The 17,104-nt window shown below is 39.9% G+C and overlaps 1 protein-coding gene across 1 annotated transcript in view; it reads right to left on the reverse strand.

The window, feature by feature from the left end:
- LOC109031146 (uncharacterized) overlaps window positions 1-15,819 on the reverse strand; it is an 81,487-nt gene extending 65,668 nt beyond the window's left edge. The window contains exon 1 of the mRNA XM_019042496.2: window positions 15,679-15,819. Within this exon, the coding sequence (XP_018898041.2) occupies window positions 15,679-15,720 (42 nt within the window). The 5' untranslated portion in view covers window positions 15,721-15,819. The remainder of the gene's footprint in view (window positions 1-15,678) is intronic.
- Between the last annotated feature and the right edge of the window lie 1,285 nt (window positions 15,820-17,104).

Consider the following 17,104-nt stretch of genomic DNA (forward strand, 5'->3'; position numbering starts at 1 on the left):
CTGCATTGCATCACTCCTTCTGCTTTTTTTTTTTTTTTTTTTTTTTTTTTTTTTTTAAAGGAAATGCATAATGATACTTGCGACACAACTGCGAGCGTTTCCCGCGAGGACTAAAAACAAGGAAAAGTGACAATCACGAATGCCGGGCCAAGTGTGAGGTGTGAGATGGTCGTCGTGAAACTGGCACGTTTTTCGACCCGAGCTCGGTGCATCGAACTGCGCCAATAATTAATTTTGCACCGAATGATTGAGCCAGAAGAAAAGCATGGCAATTCCGTTTACAGCAAGCGCACGACGACGACAACGTCCTCACAGTTTCAGCAACTACCAGCACGGCAGCAGCTGCATCTCTCCACTCTTCTTACTCGTATCGTACGTGAATTAACTTACCGCCTCTGAGAGCACTGATGTCACATCTCTATCGAAATCTCGAGAAAGGAAATAAGTTTTTTTTAGGAAGCAAAGGGTTTACTTTCTGGTTGTATAGAAACGAGGGTTGTAGAGTTGTTCTGAGATAAATGGACTGAGTTAAGCAGAAAGGAACCAACCCACATTTTGGAAAAAATTGAGTTTTAAGTGGTTTTGAACTCAACCACTGCTCTACTATCTATCGCCAAAAATTCAAAACTTTTGTTGGAGCAAATTTTGCAGAAATTGAACTTGAAGTTTATCTTTTACATTGAGTCTTATGCAGGAGCCAAACTTTAAACCTCTTTTTCTTGGTTCGATCCCGATGTGGCTTGGTTCCTTTCTGTTTAACTCCTTCCAAATATCTAGTGCCGTATCTACAGCCGTATCTACCGGACTAAGTCTATGGTCGCTACGAAATGAATCCGATAGAAGCGCGGCGCGTATCCATCAAGGTCAATAAATATCAAAAGTAAATGTTCAAGCTGCTGGTATATTCCATAGAGAAACCGTAGGATTTAAAATTGAGGGCCTTGGAGGACAAGGCGCACAAGTGCAATTTTTGAAAAAAAATGAGATAATAGTTATTTCTAGCAAAAATAGTCCTATGCATACTCTGTGAAAAATTTGCTCCCGAATTCCAATGTTTAAGCATCAAAAAGTCAGATTGAACTTCCTCTCCGCCATAAAGATCCGTGTAATTTCGGGGCTTCAAACACGTATTTCTTAAAATAGCAAAAACTCCACTTATGCGCCTTGTCCTTCAAGTCCCTCAATTTGAATCAGAAGAAGGTACAGAACCTTTGTTCGTTCATTTTTGACCGAGAAAGTCACATTTTTTGTAAAAGTCATTCTTTTAATCGAACAGTTTATGAGTAGATTTTGATTTACTCAATTGCAATTGATAATTATTAATATCTTCAGATAGTAAATAATAGTTGCTATTTTTGACACTGTGAACATCTAGACGATCATCATATTAACTGAGTTAATGATATTTCTAAAATAATTTCTTGTGATAAAATAAAATCGTGATAAGAATGGAATTACAGACATAAAATTATACATATTAGTTGTGTTACATCGAATTTTTGTTCCTATTAATTTCTATCAGCTCTAGAAATTTGTCGTAAATCTGATGTATTTCCTCTCTTCTTCAACTGCAAAAAGGGTCAAATCAATTCAGAGAAATGAATCAAAAGCACAGCCTCTCATCCGAAGCTGTGGCGAGGCGTAAATGATCAATTTATCGATGCTTCTCCCATTTGAAGCTTTGTTAAATAATCCTCTACATGTTTAGGTTTTCGTCGCGAACTCCCTGTATATCGATCCTTTTCCATAGGTTTAAATGACAGGTCAATCGATGTATCGCAAAGCACTCCACGCCACTGATCTAAAGATCTGGCAGCTCTGGCTGTTGATGGACCACTTAACGTTACCGAGTTGCTCTTTGTGCAGGTGAAGAGGCAGAAATCCATAATCCATAGGCACGATCTGAAGATGAATGTTGATTTTGATCGATGAAAGGTCGCAACAGTTGGCTTGAAAATATTTTTTCATCGATGTCATTACGGTCTGCAAGATGGAAAGTGACGACGGTCAACAATGAAATAGGGTGAATTTGTGAAGGTCTGCCCGATCATGTTCATTAGCGGTCATGGAAAAATCAAAATTCTTGAGCTCAATGTAGCCCAGAAAACAGCATTAAAAATGAATGTGTTATTACTTGGAAAAGTAGATGGGGTTTGCCAGTTTCGTAATGTGTTATTTTCATCGATTTTTGTCGCGAGCTTTCACGACATCAAAAGTTACGTTAAAATCTTGTTGAACGAATAGCTTTGTCAATATTTTCTCTTTATATTTTAGGTTTTCCAGGTTTTTCAGTGTGGAATTTTTAAGTAATGCGGTCTCTAATTACATTTGAAAAATTGTTTTCAACATGGACCCCTACTTTGGCAAGATTAGCGACACAGGCGGAATTAGAAATTTTTTTGGGGACCCCATCAAGAGGAGTCTTTGGGACTTCTACAGCTCCAAAAGATGGGTCTGAGATGCCCTCCTGGAAATTTTTTGGAAAATTTTGTAAACTCAAGAACGGATTTAGCCGCAAATACCAAAAAATTGATTTAAAAAAACATGTTCCCTGGACAAAGACTTGTTACACACTTGCTTGGAAAAGTCCCTCACACTTTATGCAGGGGGCAAAGTACATTCCCGGGGGATGGCAGGCCTCTTCGGCTCCCCGCTAGCTCCACCCAGTGGCGTGGCGCAAATTGCTATATATCGATTGTTATGTCATTTAAACCCATGATAAAGAATCGATTATTCAGGTGTTCGCTGCGAGCACCTTGTTTATCGATCCTTTTCCATATGTTTAAATGGCCGATCAGTCGATATATCGCAAAGCACGCCACGCCACTGCCACCTTTGGTTCAAGTATAGCAAATGATAACCATCAAAGGTTGAAATTTCTGCCTTTCAGAGGAAAAACGCCGTATGATCCTTTTAACATTGCCGAATTTCCTTTGATAAAAAATGAATTTTCAGTAAAATCGGTGAATATTTTTCGCCCAGGGAATTTTCTTCTCAATTTAATCTAAAGTATCCGAGGTTCGAAGAAAAATATTCACGACTTTTATTGAAAATAAATATTTCATCGAAATATATTCTGCAACGTGCGAGTGTTCAAACGACGTTTTTCATTAGCCTGTGTCACACGATCAAAGCTAGCCATCAAAATATCAAGATCAGGTGTTGTGATTGGCTTATTCGATGACTTGGACCAATCTCAGCACTTGACCTTGACATTTTGATGAGGTATTATGATTGTGTGACACAGGCTATAATAGGCATGGTAGAATAGCCGCCTTCCATGAAGAGTCGCCGCCATTTTTCTGGATCCTACGGGTCTCCATCAGAGATGGAAAATTTCATGAAATTTATTCGAGTGAAATTCCACACGTGAAATTTCATAACATTTCATGAAATTTCACGAAATTTGGGGATGAACTTTGGGGATACCTTTAGGAGGCTAAGAAATGCCTAGAAACAGTGATTCTACATTTTGAAATTTTTCACCCCAAGCCTAAAAAATTCGCGCGTTGCAAATGTTTTCGTTTAGTTTAGAGGTTACGTTGGGGCTCTTCTCTCTAAACTCCCCTTTTTGCCCCCTCTTTGCGTTTGGCACCTTCAGTAGAGTAGCATAATACCGCAGCATCAACTGAAAGATTATCTGAAACGCTTTCAGACCTCCAAAGGTTTAATCAATAATTCTAAAAAAAATTAATAAATTTCAACTTTTGTGAAATTTATTCGAGCCTTTTGAAATTTCACTTTCCATCTCTGGTCTCCATGTGGCCCAGCGTCCATACTCTCTCTGTAATGGTAGGTACTCTAACGATTTGGTGTTCCCCACGAACTTTCTAGCAAAAAAATCTCGAGTTACTTTTCCGCGCAAGTTGAAACGTTGCGGTGGCTGCGCGCATATAACTCTGCTCGCATTCTCAACGCACGAGTGAGCCCGAAGCTGCCTTTGCGCGACGTCAACCCTCGTTCTCCATTAATCATCGCCACGAGACAACGATGCTACAAGCGCGAAAAATAAAAGCGGTCCGTTTGCATTCGTAAACGCTGAGCTCCGACTTTCACCAGTCAGCAGGACAGGAAGGATCCTCGAACGCATAAAAATGCGAATTCTTATCGCGCATCTATCATATCACTCGTGTCTTAAGCTATTCATTGTTACGTTAAGGAATGAGAGAGAGGCATATTAATGGCTGATGGCCGGGAAAAATTTGGCCCGAAAAATTTATCAGAGCGCAGTGTTGCCACATTTCGTGTAGGAGCCAATCGAATTGTTGCAAACGGTGGCAATGAACGTCATCAAATGGACCAAGTTTAACAGGAACGCAACAAGTCGCATTTTACAGAGAAATGAGCAGGGATCATTTTTTAAATATAGCTAGTCCTGAATTTTCCTCTGTCAAAAATTCAATGTCGAGTGAACAAATTTTGAGCCTTACTCAAACTTTGTCCTTAAAATTGAGCCTCAGAAAGGTATGAAACTTCAAAACTCTTTTTCTAGCAAAATTTCAGTCGGACCCTCACACCGATTTACGTTTTGGATTTTTAAAATAAGCAATCTTTCATCCTAAGTTTATAATGCATTGGTAGAATTTACAAGGATCACTCTCGAGGATATGGCTAAATGTATAATTGACACAAATCTGCTGATTTTCTATCTCAAGGCATTTCTTTCACAATCAAGTATGCAAGTTCTCCACATAAAAATTTAGTACGTGACAGAACCGAAATTCTGGAAAACGAAAATTCATTGCGTAAAATTTTAAACTAAATATACAAGTATTTTTGAAAAAATTTCTATGTAAGTATAAACACTCATATCTAGCGTGCGTTGATTTTTATACATCACGTCATACCATAGAATCTCTCACAATCTTTGAGAAATTTTTAATCACACTAAGAATTGGCAAAATTTACTCATTGGGTCAACAAACTGAAGGCCCTGCTTATCCCTATTGTGTAAAAGTGAGAGTTGTTCACCTGGCAGAGTTCGAATCTTAATTTATACGCAGTTGGCAACGTTGTCATGAGCGGTCTTCCGAGGAGGACCAGTCATGAGTGTAGGACGGACGGGGGAGAAGAAATTCAGAGCGGCATTCTTGCGAGGAGCATCTTCCGGAACATACAATGGAAGGAGGGGTAAATGATCTGGATAACGTACTTACTTCCGGATAAACCATTTAAGTAAGTGATATCACACTTCAATGACGCAACCGCAAATGCATGCGGACCAAAGCAACAATAAAGAACAACCTTTTGAAAGAGCTTGATAGGTCAAACTTAACGGAAACTACGACAGACATTGACGGAACCGGATATTTTTGAGAGGGCCAGAGGAACACCTCATCGGGGGGATCTGGGAAGTTCAGAAGTACACCCCACCGTGGATGTCTGGAGCCTCCCACAGTTATAGAGGAAGGTCTGTGGTCCTCGGAATTTAAAAATAATGAAAACCAATTTTAAGCTAAAACGGACTTAAATAAACTTTCTAAAATGATAGAAATCTCACGTACTTTGTTTCACTGAACAAGAAACAACCTCCTCCTCAAACTTCCTCCTTAAAATTTTAAAGAAAATTAATAAATTCTTTAAAAATTTAAAATTCTGAGGAAATTTCTATTAGGATCTTTCCTTTAAAATTCTAAGAGGGAAGCAAGTAAATTCCTGAGGGAGCCTTTTTCCTCCCCTAGTTTGACTTCTACCAAAACTTAACAAATAGGTAAACATGTAGGTAATTCTGTTTGTAGGAATTTCAAGCCTTATTGAATGCATTCCATCGTCAAAATGGCATATTCAACTCTGGTGCGACACTTTGGAAACAAAATCTTGAACCTCGGATGAATGATAATGGGCCAAAGGGACTGCATTTTGCAATTTGGACCCATAAATTCTGGCTCATCTGAAAAAATACTTATGTGCATAGGGAAACTAATGGCACATACGTTGTTTTTAAACCGGGCCGGAATTTATAGGTCCAAATTGCAAAATGCAGTCCAAAGTACCTGTCTTTATTCATTGATCATAAAGCGATAGCGCCGAGCGAGCGTAAATGCTTCATTTGGACTACATTTTGCGATTAGAAACCACAATTTTATACATCCAATTTTTAACCACAATTTGTATAGTCCATCCGTGAAGACACTCACGTGCACAGGGAAACGAATGGTACATACGTCGTTTTTAAACTGGTTGTAAGCCAGATATTGTAGTTCCAAATTGCAAAATGCAGTCCTTGACCCCTGGTAAAAATTGGCAGTAGAATCTGTGTTCCAAAATACCATAGACCTACAGCCGACTGTAAGATTTCCAATAGCTTCTATAGCCGGCAACACAATTTATTATAGCCTCTTATAGCCGATGACGATTAAGCAACAGCCTGACGATAAAGTGTATGCTAAACGTTACTAATTACGGATGCTAGGACTTAGTGAGTTTTTGGACTACCGCTGTCTTTTTGGGCCGTAGTATGTTGATTTATTTTGCGAGGAAAGCTCCGTACTTTTGAAGGATGCCTGCCATTCCTAATATGTTGGGGCGCCTTCAATTTCGTACGATACTGTGCAGTACCTCTGGTGTGAAATAGTTGCTTCAGATGCCGTGGCACGCTGCGGCGCGGCGGACGGGCAGAGAGTGCAAAACGCGCATTGGCACCTACAAACCTTACAGGGATACTTCACGCATTGCGCAATGCGTGAAGTATTCCTGTTAGGTTTGTAGGCGCCAGTGCGCCGCCGCTCCGCTTTGTGTTAGGCTCTAATATTTAATCTCGTGAAGTCAACGTTGTTCAACTCATGACTTTGAAATGTTTGCACACACTCTGTATGGATTATTCTCATTTTAATTGATGGAAACAAATATGTAGTAAAGGAAAATATAATGTGCGTTTTGTAAATATTATGGTGATTCCGTACAAACTTAAGGATTTAAAAAGCACACGAATTTCTAAACAATTTCTTATAGCCTTTTATAGCCGATGGCGAAAAAGCAACAGCCAGGCGATAAGGTGTAAAGCCCGGCGACAGGAAGTATAGCCCGGCTGTTTAATTTTGTATCGCTTCGTGTAGCCCGGCCGTATGATTTTTTCCACTCTCTACAGCCAGCTATATGATTTTCTATCGCCCTCTTCAGTCGGCTATAAGAACTCCTATGGTATTTTGAAACGCAGCTCCTATCGCCAATTTTTACCAAGGATACTTGAACACTTCCCAACAAACTGTTCTGATCAAAAAACTATCGGTCTGAAATGTCTGGCTTCAAATGGGGGCTTGGAAGACAAGGCGCATAAAAGCAGGTTTTTAATAAATTGAGATATCAAGGATTTTAATTAAAACTAGTCTTGATGCATTTTTTATGATAAATTTACCCCCGAATTCTAATTTTTAAGCATCAAAAAGTCAGTCTGAACTAACTTTTTTCCATAAAGAACCGTGTAATTTCGAATCTTCAAACACGACTTTCTCAAAATAGAAAAAACTACACTTATGCGCCTTGTCTTCCAGGCACCTCAAATAGTGGTGTCATCAAGATAAGCGATTCATAGGTGCTGGCCCCTCATGACCTGAAACTTTCCTCGAAAAAAGGTTAATTTCTCGTTGTTTAGGAATACTAAACTTTGGACACCTTTCCTCCCTCGTGAGAGATATTTGACCTGACAGTCCTCTCCCGATGAAAAATTCCAAGAACGCCATTGTCTTCAGACCTGCCCTGCTAAAAACGATCATTTCAAATGACTTTGTCACCAACATGGTGACATGCCATGCTCATACCATGTCAATACCACGAAGATAACATGGCAATGGTCGTTCTTAGCAAAGTTGAGAGGAAAATCGCATGATTTTCCTTTCAAGCGGTCACACATGCCCGCGGGCCCCGGGCTTGGCGATGAGTGGCAGAGGCCGAGTCAAAACTCAAAAGGGCGCGAAAGAGAAATCCGTGCGTCTGCGTCTGTCTGCGTGAGTCGCGATTGCGATTGCAACTGCGAGTGCGACAGGTGAAAAACTAATTTTGAGAAATAGCTTCTGCCGTGGACGTCGCGTCGACGCGTCATCGCCGCCTCCTCCCTCCCGGCGGGAGCTGGGAGCATACAAAAGTGTCAGTATGATTAATAGAAAACGATACAAATACACGGTTGCCAACCGGCCAGTCCGGACATCGCTCCGGTTACAGTAAGACATCATCATAAGTTGATAACTTTCCTGGGGGCAACGATTGTTTGAAAATACCCGATGAAAAACTTGTGAATTTTGAAGAGACAATTCATTAAAAAAATGGAAAAATTTACAATACAGGAACCTACTCGGTATTTTTTCGGTAAAATTTACAACGGGTAAAATTTCTGTAAAAGTTTTAAGAAGTTCAAAAGATGCCTTGATACGTGGTTTTTTCATACTTTAAATGTTCAAAAAAAAAAAAAAAACAGAGAATGGAGCTGTCGATTGTTTGAAAATAGCAGATGAAAAACTTGTGAGTTTTGAAGAAATAATTCATTAAAAAAATGGCAAAATTTACAATACAGGAACCTCTTTTTCGGTATTTTTTCGGTAAAATTTACAACGGGTAAAATTTCTGTAAAAGTTTTAATAAGTCCTAAAAGTTGCCTTGATATGTGACCCTTTCATACTTCAAATTTAAAAACAAAAAACAAAAAACAGAGAATGGGGCAGTTCATAAAATACGTGACGCTGAATTTTGGATACGTTGATCCCCTCCCTCCCCCTGGACGCTTTATTTGTGACGTATGTCCCTATACTTCGACACGTAAGAACAAAATGGTGTAACGCTCTTCTCGATCTATATGAAGATGAAGTTTGCGAGCTTTCTTAAGTACACATATGCATCATTAATAAATTGTCACGGGAAACATTGCAACGTTGCAAAGCCCATCTGGCATAGGCGGATCCAGGGGAGTGCAGAAGGCGTGCGCTCCCCCGATTGCCTAAATGAAGGAGGAAGAAAAAGAGAAGGAAGAAAGAAGGAAGGAAGGAACAGAGGAAAGAAGAAGGAAAGGCGCTTACATTCGATAATTATTCACGGTGAAGTTGACTGAAACTGCATATTTGATGCCTCAAAAATTCAAACATTTTCTGGAGGAGGCCCCCAGACCCCCATACACCCCCCCCCCCCCCAGTTCAAGGTGTTTGGATCCGCCTATGCCATCTGGAAAAAAAATTCAGAAAATTTTAGATCATAAACCTCCCATCCTCACTCTCTCAAATAGTCGAACGGAGTTACAGACAAAAACTCACCGAGGTGGATTTAAGAAAAAAACGAGTTAGGAGTGGTTTGAATTCATCACACGGATTTTCTCTATTAAAAAATTCAAAGTTGAGAGAAACATTTTTAACGCAAAAATACTCGTCAAAATTTGCCCCTAAGGTTGTCTGCGGGGGAATAAGATTTCTAAGCTCTTTTCCAGCTTTGTCCAAACTTGATCCGACTTGATACATTCCTGTTAAATTCACAATCAGTCCAGAGAAGCAGCGCTTCCGCTTATAATTTTCTGTTCCCCCGAAAGCGGACACTCATTTCGTTTACTCAACACAAAGTGAGAATCTACGTGTCAGCCGTGAATTCTTAATCATAACTATCGACCAATATTCATCACCGGTGGACACTTCATTATTTAGCCGTGAATTATGAATCGAGTTAACGCGGACGGCGAACGTCCGGACAATATAAACACCTCTTTCGTATCATCTCAGTTCTCGTTCGGATCTCAGAGTGCTGCCGCCGCGTTAAGAAAGAGCCACGCAACTGCGATGGAAACCCAGTGCACATCCGCGGTTTTTCCTGGTGCGGAAAGTGTCGGAAACGTTCCGGATTTCGGAATGGAAGTCAGGCGGCCAGCGCCGCGGCGCGGCGCCGGCGCCGAAGAAACAAGAGCGGAAACCCTCATTTGGCATAATTTAAAGGGAAGCCGTGTGAGTCTCAGTTTTCGGATCCTCGTCGAGAGTTTATCATTTAAATCGGTCGATCTGATTTACGTGCCCCCATTTCAGAAAATGTGGGGCCACGCTCGCAGGAAAAGTCGTTGTTTCTCTTCCGAGGACTGAAGAATCGGAATGAAAGACAATATCGAGCTAAAATACGAAACCACGTATACCCATTGCGATGTTTCAAAATCTCTGCCCCAATTTTATTTTGTCATAGAGCGACAAGTCATCTACATACCTTGAAATTTCTACAAAATATTTGGATGACAGAGAAGAAAAATCAAGGAAGTTGTCTAGAAATGAAGTTGGCTAGTTTTCCGAAGTAAGTATGTTAGACCGGCAGTCTGCAACGACGGGAACGGAATTCCGCGGTTACGCACATTAACCATCGATATATTTGGAGACTCCGCAGTGATAGGTATCCATACATATAGGGATGGACACTCAGGACAGCATGGGATATCCCCTCCATTACGGCCTTAACTTTGAGAAATTTTTTTGAACTATGGGGTTTGTTTCAGCCTAGAGAACACAAGTGGAACCATTGTGCTTCTCGCGAAAATTTACGCAAGAAAAAGCACTAAAGTCGCAGATCCCACACACATGCAAGAGCTCTTTTGCATTGCAACGCTTTAAAGACTTATATGTTGGTTTAGTTATTTACTCAAGAGTGGCTGGTTATTATCTTTTGTTAGATTTTTGTCGAGGATTCGACAAAAATTCTCTGAAGTTTTCTTCGTGTAGCAGGCATCCTCTGATGAGTCAAGAAATGAGTTGTCTGCGGTATAACTTCGGAACGTTGCGCTGTAATTATGCCTCCTCTGACTCTCACCCTTCCAAATGGTCCTGTCGCTTATCTAAACGTCATTACGTCAATGTAATTAGATGTAGACGTATATCTAAACATGGCCAATTCACACGGAAAGTTTTTGTCTCTCAAATTAATTGAGGAATTTTAACTTCCGAGTAATCTCGGCCGACTTGTTTTCGCGTGTTGAATCTTGAAAGGTATGCGTTCGCTCAACTTAATCAAATCTCGAAATCCTCTCATCGTGACCAGCACCGCATGCTCCCTCTACTTTCCTCCTTGAGGAATTTCGCGCCTGATGTGTTAGAATACGACTGACAATGATACAGTAACTCAGGTCTTGTGTATTTTTGTTTCTTTTTTTCTCATGGTTTTCAACTTTGCATAATGTATACATACGAATATTATGTACCACACAAAAATCGAATATTTCTCTTACCTATGCGCACTTTTTAAACGCTCTAGGCATAGTTCCGCTTGAATGCACCATGATGTATTTAGCCGGAATATTTTTCCTATTTATTTTGGGGAAAGGCTCATTATTGATGAAATACACAAAATATTGGACTACGCAAATATTAGCAATGATTCCTTTTCCTCCCCTTGTGTTTAGACCAGTGATCGACATCGATCACCTGAACTCATAATATTTCTAAAATATTTCTCCCTGTCATCTTGTGAGATGACCCAAAAGTGAAGGAATAATTAGATAGGACTGCGCCGGGGATGCAGTTAGTTCTTTTTTCTACTTTTGCGTTAAAGTCTCCGACGTTGCTGAACGTTCTCTAAATAGTTCCATTGTGCCAGTAAAATATTGCTCTTATTTTATACCTGCTCAATCCGTGATGAACGCGATTGTATGCCTTGCTAAGGAAAAACACCACATAAGTGTGGCGATGTTAAATTTTCTTCAATAAAATCGAAATTTTCAAGGAGACTTGTGAATATTTTCCTCTCGATTTTTCCAGAAAAATTCATTCGCCATTTAATCTAAAATATCTGAAAATTTCAAGGAAAAGTACCTTTAACTTTCTTAACCTTAGTACAGCAGCACTGCTGAGGGCTGATTATTGAAATTGGCGAACAAAGCAATAGACAAAGGAGACAAAGAAAAAGGGAGTGATCCTTCACTGGAAAAAAAAGAATCTTAAATTTGCCGCCAAGAAGTATTTCTTCTTAAATCAAGAATTTTGCTGGTTGATATAAGCTACTTTTTTGCTTAACCCAAGCATTATTTTTCTTGAATCAAGAAAAAGTCAGCTTAAAGCAAGATAAAGAAAATTCTTGGCGGCAAATTCAAGAATTATCATGCTTGATCCAAGCTACTTTTTTTTTCAGTGTATTCGTGGAAGCGTGCAATTGGCAAAAGAAGAAAGATCACTTTCACCGAGGAGACTCGTAGATTTACCAGAACCAAAGGGCTTGCCACCCCCCACCCCCACCCCCCCCATTCTCGAAAAATCTTCGTAATAGAGATTACATTGTTTTTTGTTTTTTTTCCATATACTTTTCTACATCGAGACTTCCCTTTCAAGACCCCCTTGAGAAATTATTTCTTCTAGCCCCCCGTATGAAGAATTTCTTGCTACGCCTATCGCTTTGACCAGAACTTTCGAAGAGAGATGTCCCATGCAAAAATATAGCTTGTCATTCAAGCGTCTTGCACTTCGTCGAATTAACATACTCATATTATTCGGAGCGCCTCTCCTGCGTAGTAATTAACAGTGCAACCACTCCGGAGTCCGGCGCAGCGGTTATTGAATGGGTTCTTTGCAGCGTCACTGTCCTGTCGCCGGTGTCCATTCATGAACTAGAGTCTTGTTACACTTCGCCGCACTGTTGACCAAAGGGCGTGGATGAAGCTCGAGTCGAACTCTGTCGTCCATTTGACTCCGTGCTTTTCGGGACTCGCCGAGAAATGGAGTTAATCGCTTTTGCGAGCGGAACGGCGACTTCTCATCGCCTTATTTACTTCAGCGTGCTTTTGCGGCGCGGTTCCAAATGTGATTTGTTCGTGACTGATTCAATTATAGGTGCACAATCGCCCTGCGACTTCCGCTGCTCCGCCGAAGGAGTCAGGATGTGCTCCACCTCACTGAGTACCTCTTTATTGTGAATTAAGTCATTCGTGAGCCTGGGATAGTGATCTTAAAAAACAATTCAGAATCACCTATCTCCCGCCCCGCCGATGATATATCAGTGGTTGAACTCGCAACCGCATATCGACGGTGAAACTACCAAACCACGTATCTCGTTTGCGACGTCGCAGACTTCCTGTCATACTTTATTTTTCAAACAGGAAACTACTCAACGTCAATTCGTGAAAACTTCCGTGATTTTTCCTCGTTTGTGCGGAGAAAAATCTGTGAAACTTGTAAGGAATGATATGGTTTGATCTCCGTCAAAAGAATACAATTAGCAAATTGCAATGTGGGGTTTTTTGCAAACACGCAATCGAGATATCGTGGTTTGGATAGTTTCACCGTCGATATTCCCTATAATGCCGTGCTAAGGAAAAACGCCGCATGAACATCCGAGAGTTGCCAAATTTCCCCTCTTAAAATATTAATTTTTGAGAAAAATAATAAATAATTCTCCTTAAAATTTCCTGACTTTAGATCACATTGCAAAGAAAATTCTCTGGAAAATCGGACGGAAAATGCTCACAAGTTTTCCTAAAAAGTCGTATTTTACCAAAAGAAATTTGGCAACGCACAAAGGTTCATACGGCGTTCTTCCTTAGCACGGCAGTATAGCGTAGCTCCAAAATTTCCACACCCCCCCCCCCCCAAGTAAAAACATTTATAAAGCTTTACTGCTTGAAATTTGCATAAAATTTTCACTAAAAGTAAAACAATTCGTGGAAATCACATTGATTATTCGGTGTATAATGCATGTTGTGATTGAGTAATAATAAGATGGAAAGCTTACAACGTCGCAAGTTGAGTCAAGCAGTTTTCCTGTTAAGTCAGCGAAATTATATGTATTGTTCGCCAGTGCTGCGGGCTACTTATTGATATCGATAGACAAATCGATAGACAAGGAAGACAAAGGGAAAATGGAACAGTCCTATTACATTGGTTGAAATGGGTGGCTGCTATAGACTATTACGAGGGAAATGATGGCTATAACTGAAGGGTCTCTGGAGGGTTGCCGTTGGATAGTCTTTTTCTTATCTCCTTTGTCCATTACAACCACCTGCTTTTATCATTAGGATCGCTACATTTTTTCATTGTCTCCTTCGTCTATCGCTTTTTCTGTAAATTTCAATGGCCAGCCCGCAGGACCGCTGTGCTGAGGAAAATCACCGTATGCACCTACTGCTATATGTTGATACATTTGTCCCTATGAACATTCATTTTTTCAGAAAGCTAAAAATATTTTTTCTTAGAATTTTTGGACACTGTGGATTAAAGTGCGAAGGAGTTGCTTTGAAAAATGGAGAGAAAAATACCCACATAAGCCTCCCTGAAAATGTCGATTTTATCGAGGAAAATTTGACGTCGCCTGACGGCTCAAACGGCGTTTTCCTGAAGCAAGGGACATAATCGCGTTCATCGCGCACTGAACAGGAATGAAATAAGGAAAATATTCCACTGTAACACAAGGGACACATTAAATAACGTACAGCAGTGTCGGAGACTTTAACGCAAAGGTAGAAAAAAGCAACTGGCTGCATCCTGCATCTCTGCTCTGGCGCGGTCCTGGGGGTCCTACCTTATTATTCCTCCACTTTTCACAAGATGAACGGGATATATATTTTGGAAATATTGTGAAATCACACCAACCACAGCGAGAAAAAGAAATCGTTGCCAATAATGGCGCAGTCCAGTTTCGTGAGTTTCGTCAATAGTAAGCCCTCCGCAAAATAAATAGGGAAAATATAAAGCGTGAAAAAATGCACGTAAGTACGAGCATATACGAATGAAGCCACTATTGTATAATTAGACTTCCATTTGACCAGTGTTCAGACGACTTGGTAATACCTCATTCAGATATTAATTTTGGAACTTCCCGTTGTGTCAATTTTTAACACAAGATTTTGATGAGGAAATATATGACTTTTTCTGATTTTGACGGTGTCTAAAAACTCATTTTTTACATTATTTTAAAACTATCTCCGTGTAATGCTGTAGAAACCCCCCCCCCCCCCGCTGCGCAGGATTTTTCATTTTCCACCTCCACCAACAGAGTTTTTCCAGGCATCGAGAGGATTGAATATCTGGGGAACTTACGAGAACGGCACACAGAAAAAAAAACTCTCGGCGTTTTTACCAAGGTCCGTTGGTACCTTTACCATCTCACTTTTTTTTACCAATTATTGGTAATTATACCAAGACAGACTGGTGAGCTTACCTAAAAACCGGTATTTTTACTGTTTTTTTCAGGTAAGAAGACCACTTTCATTGGTAATCAATTTCCGGTAACTTTGCCATTTTATCTCGAGAATCTACCACAGTCGATACAAAATATTGGCGTTTTTACCAAGGTCCAGTAAAATTACCGAGAAAGTTCAATAATTTTACCGAGATTTCTCGGTAAAATTACCAATTCCATTTACCTACCAAAAGGTAATTTTACCAAGAAAAAACTGGGATCAAATAGAACCCTGAATTCTTGGTAATTTTACCCTTTTCTTAGTAAATACACCGAGATTTTTTTTTCAGTGCAAGGAAACTGGTAGCGAGCGGATGGTGGGATCCATGCTCATTATTTTTTAACACATGATTTTGATCAAGGAAATATATGACTTTTTCTGATTTTGACGGTGTCCAAAACCAATTTTTTACATTATTTTAAAATTGTCTGTAAATGTGTAATGCTGAAGAGCCCCCCGCCCTCCCTCGCTACGCAGGATTTTTCATTTTCCACCTCCACCAACAGATTTTTTCTAGGCATCTAGAAAATTCAATTTTTTTTAGAGGATTGAATATTCGAAGAACTTACGAAAACGGCAAGGAAACTGGTAGCGAGCGTGGTGAGATCCATGCCCGCGCGTGCGGCACTCCACTCAAACGACACGCCGGTACAAACACACACACTCACGAACAGCAACGATCACCAACACCGCGAGCATGTTTCGGGGGAGCACTGGTAGCAAACTGTCTCGGCCGACCGCCATGTCTCGTGCCCCAGCCGTTGCCCCCCCCCCCCCCTTTCACCCCATTTTCACTTTTGGTAACCTCCCCTCCCTCCACCGATTTCCGAAAGCCCCGCATCTCGCTCCGAATTGAGGAGGGTCAAGATCAGGTTTTCCTTCGGTGCGTCTAACTGATCTGAATCTTCACACCAATGATGCAGGGCGGCATTTTTGACTCTCTGCACTGAAAAAATACTCTCGGCGTTTTTACCACGGTCCGTTGGTACCTTTACCATCTCACTTTTTTACCAATTATTGGTAATTTTACCAAGACAGACTGGTAAGCTTACCTAAAAACCGGTATTTTTACTGTTTTTTTTTCAGGTAAGAATACCACTTTTATTGGTAATCAATTCCCGGTAACTTTGCCATTTTATCTCGGTAATTCTACCACAGTACGTCGATAAAAAATATTGGCGTTTTTACCAAGGTCCAGTAAAATTACCGAGAAAGTTCAATAATTTTACCGAGATTTCTCGGTAAAATTACCAATTCCATAAATGGTAATTTTACCAAGAAAAAACTGGGATCATATAGAACCCTGAATTCTTGGTAATTTTACCCTTTTCTTAGTAAATACACCGAGATTTTTTTTTCAGTGTAGTTAGAGATAATTCTCAGGCCCGTAATATACTCAAAGGATTAGAATTAGATATATTTCTGTTAGTATTAGTGTGTATTACGGAGGTTTGAAACACAATCTCGGGACAATCGCGAATATTGCATATTTTTTCTAAAAAGAAAAAAAAAACCAACCAGGGTCCAGTGAAACTGATCAGCGTGTAATACAGGCTTCGTAAGAATATTTCCTTTCTCGTGACGGAGAGAGGCAAAATACCTATAAAATAAATCAGTGAATAAAAATAAAATTTGATAACATTATATATTGTTTCATTGTCCGTTTTTTATGAGTATTTTAAAACTTTCCAAGAAGAAGTACTCTTGAAAGCTTGTGAAAGATTTATTATAAGAACTATCAATGTGGCATAAATGCAAACAAGACGAAAAACCATAAAAATTACTTAATATGTTGTTTATGCGTTTGTTGCACAGTCATAATACGATACTATGAAAACCCGTGAAAAAACAGCATTTTTTCAAAATTTAGTAACCTAAGTAAATGGACACTTAAGAAGAAAAATTATTTTTGTCAACACCTTACACAAGATTCTATGGGAGGAGATTTAGGCTGGCTTCTTTTTAAATACATCATCATAAATTCGTTTCTTATGA

Source organism: Bemisia tabaci, chromosome 3 (genome assembly GCF_918797505.1).
Source record: "Bemisia tabaci chromosome 3, PGI_BMITA_v3".
Classification (NCBI taxonomy): domain Eukaryota; kingdom Metazoa; phylum Arthropoda; class Insecta; order Hemiptera; family Aleyrodidae; genus Bemisia; species Bemisia tabaci.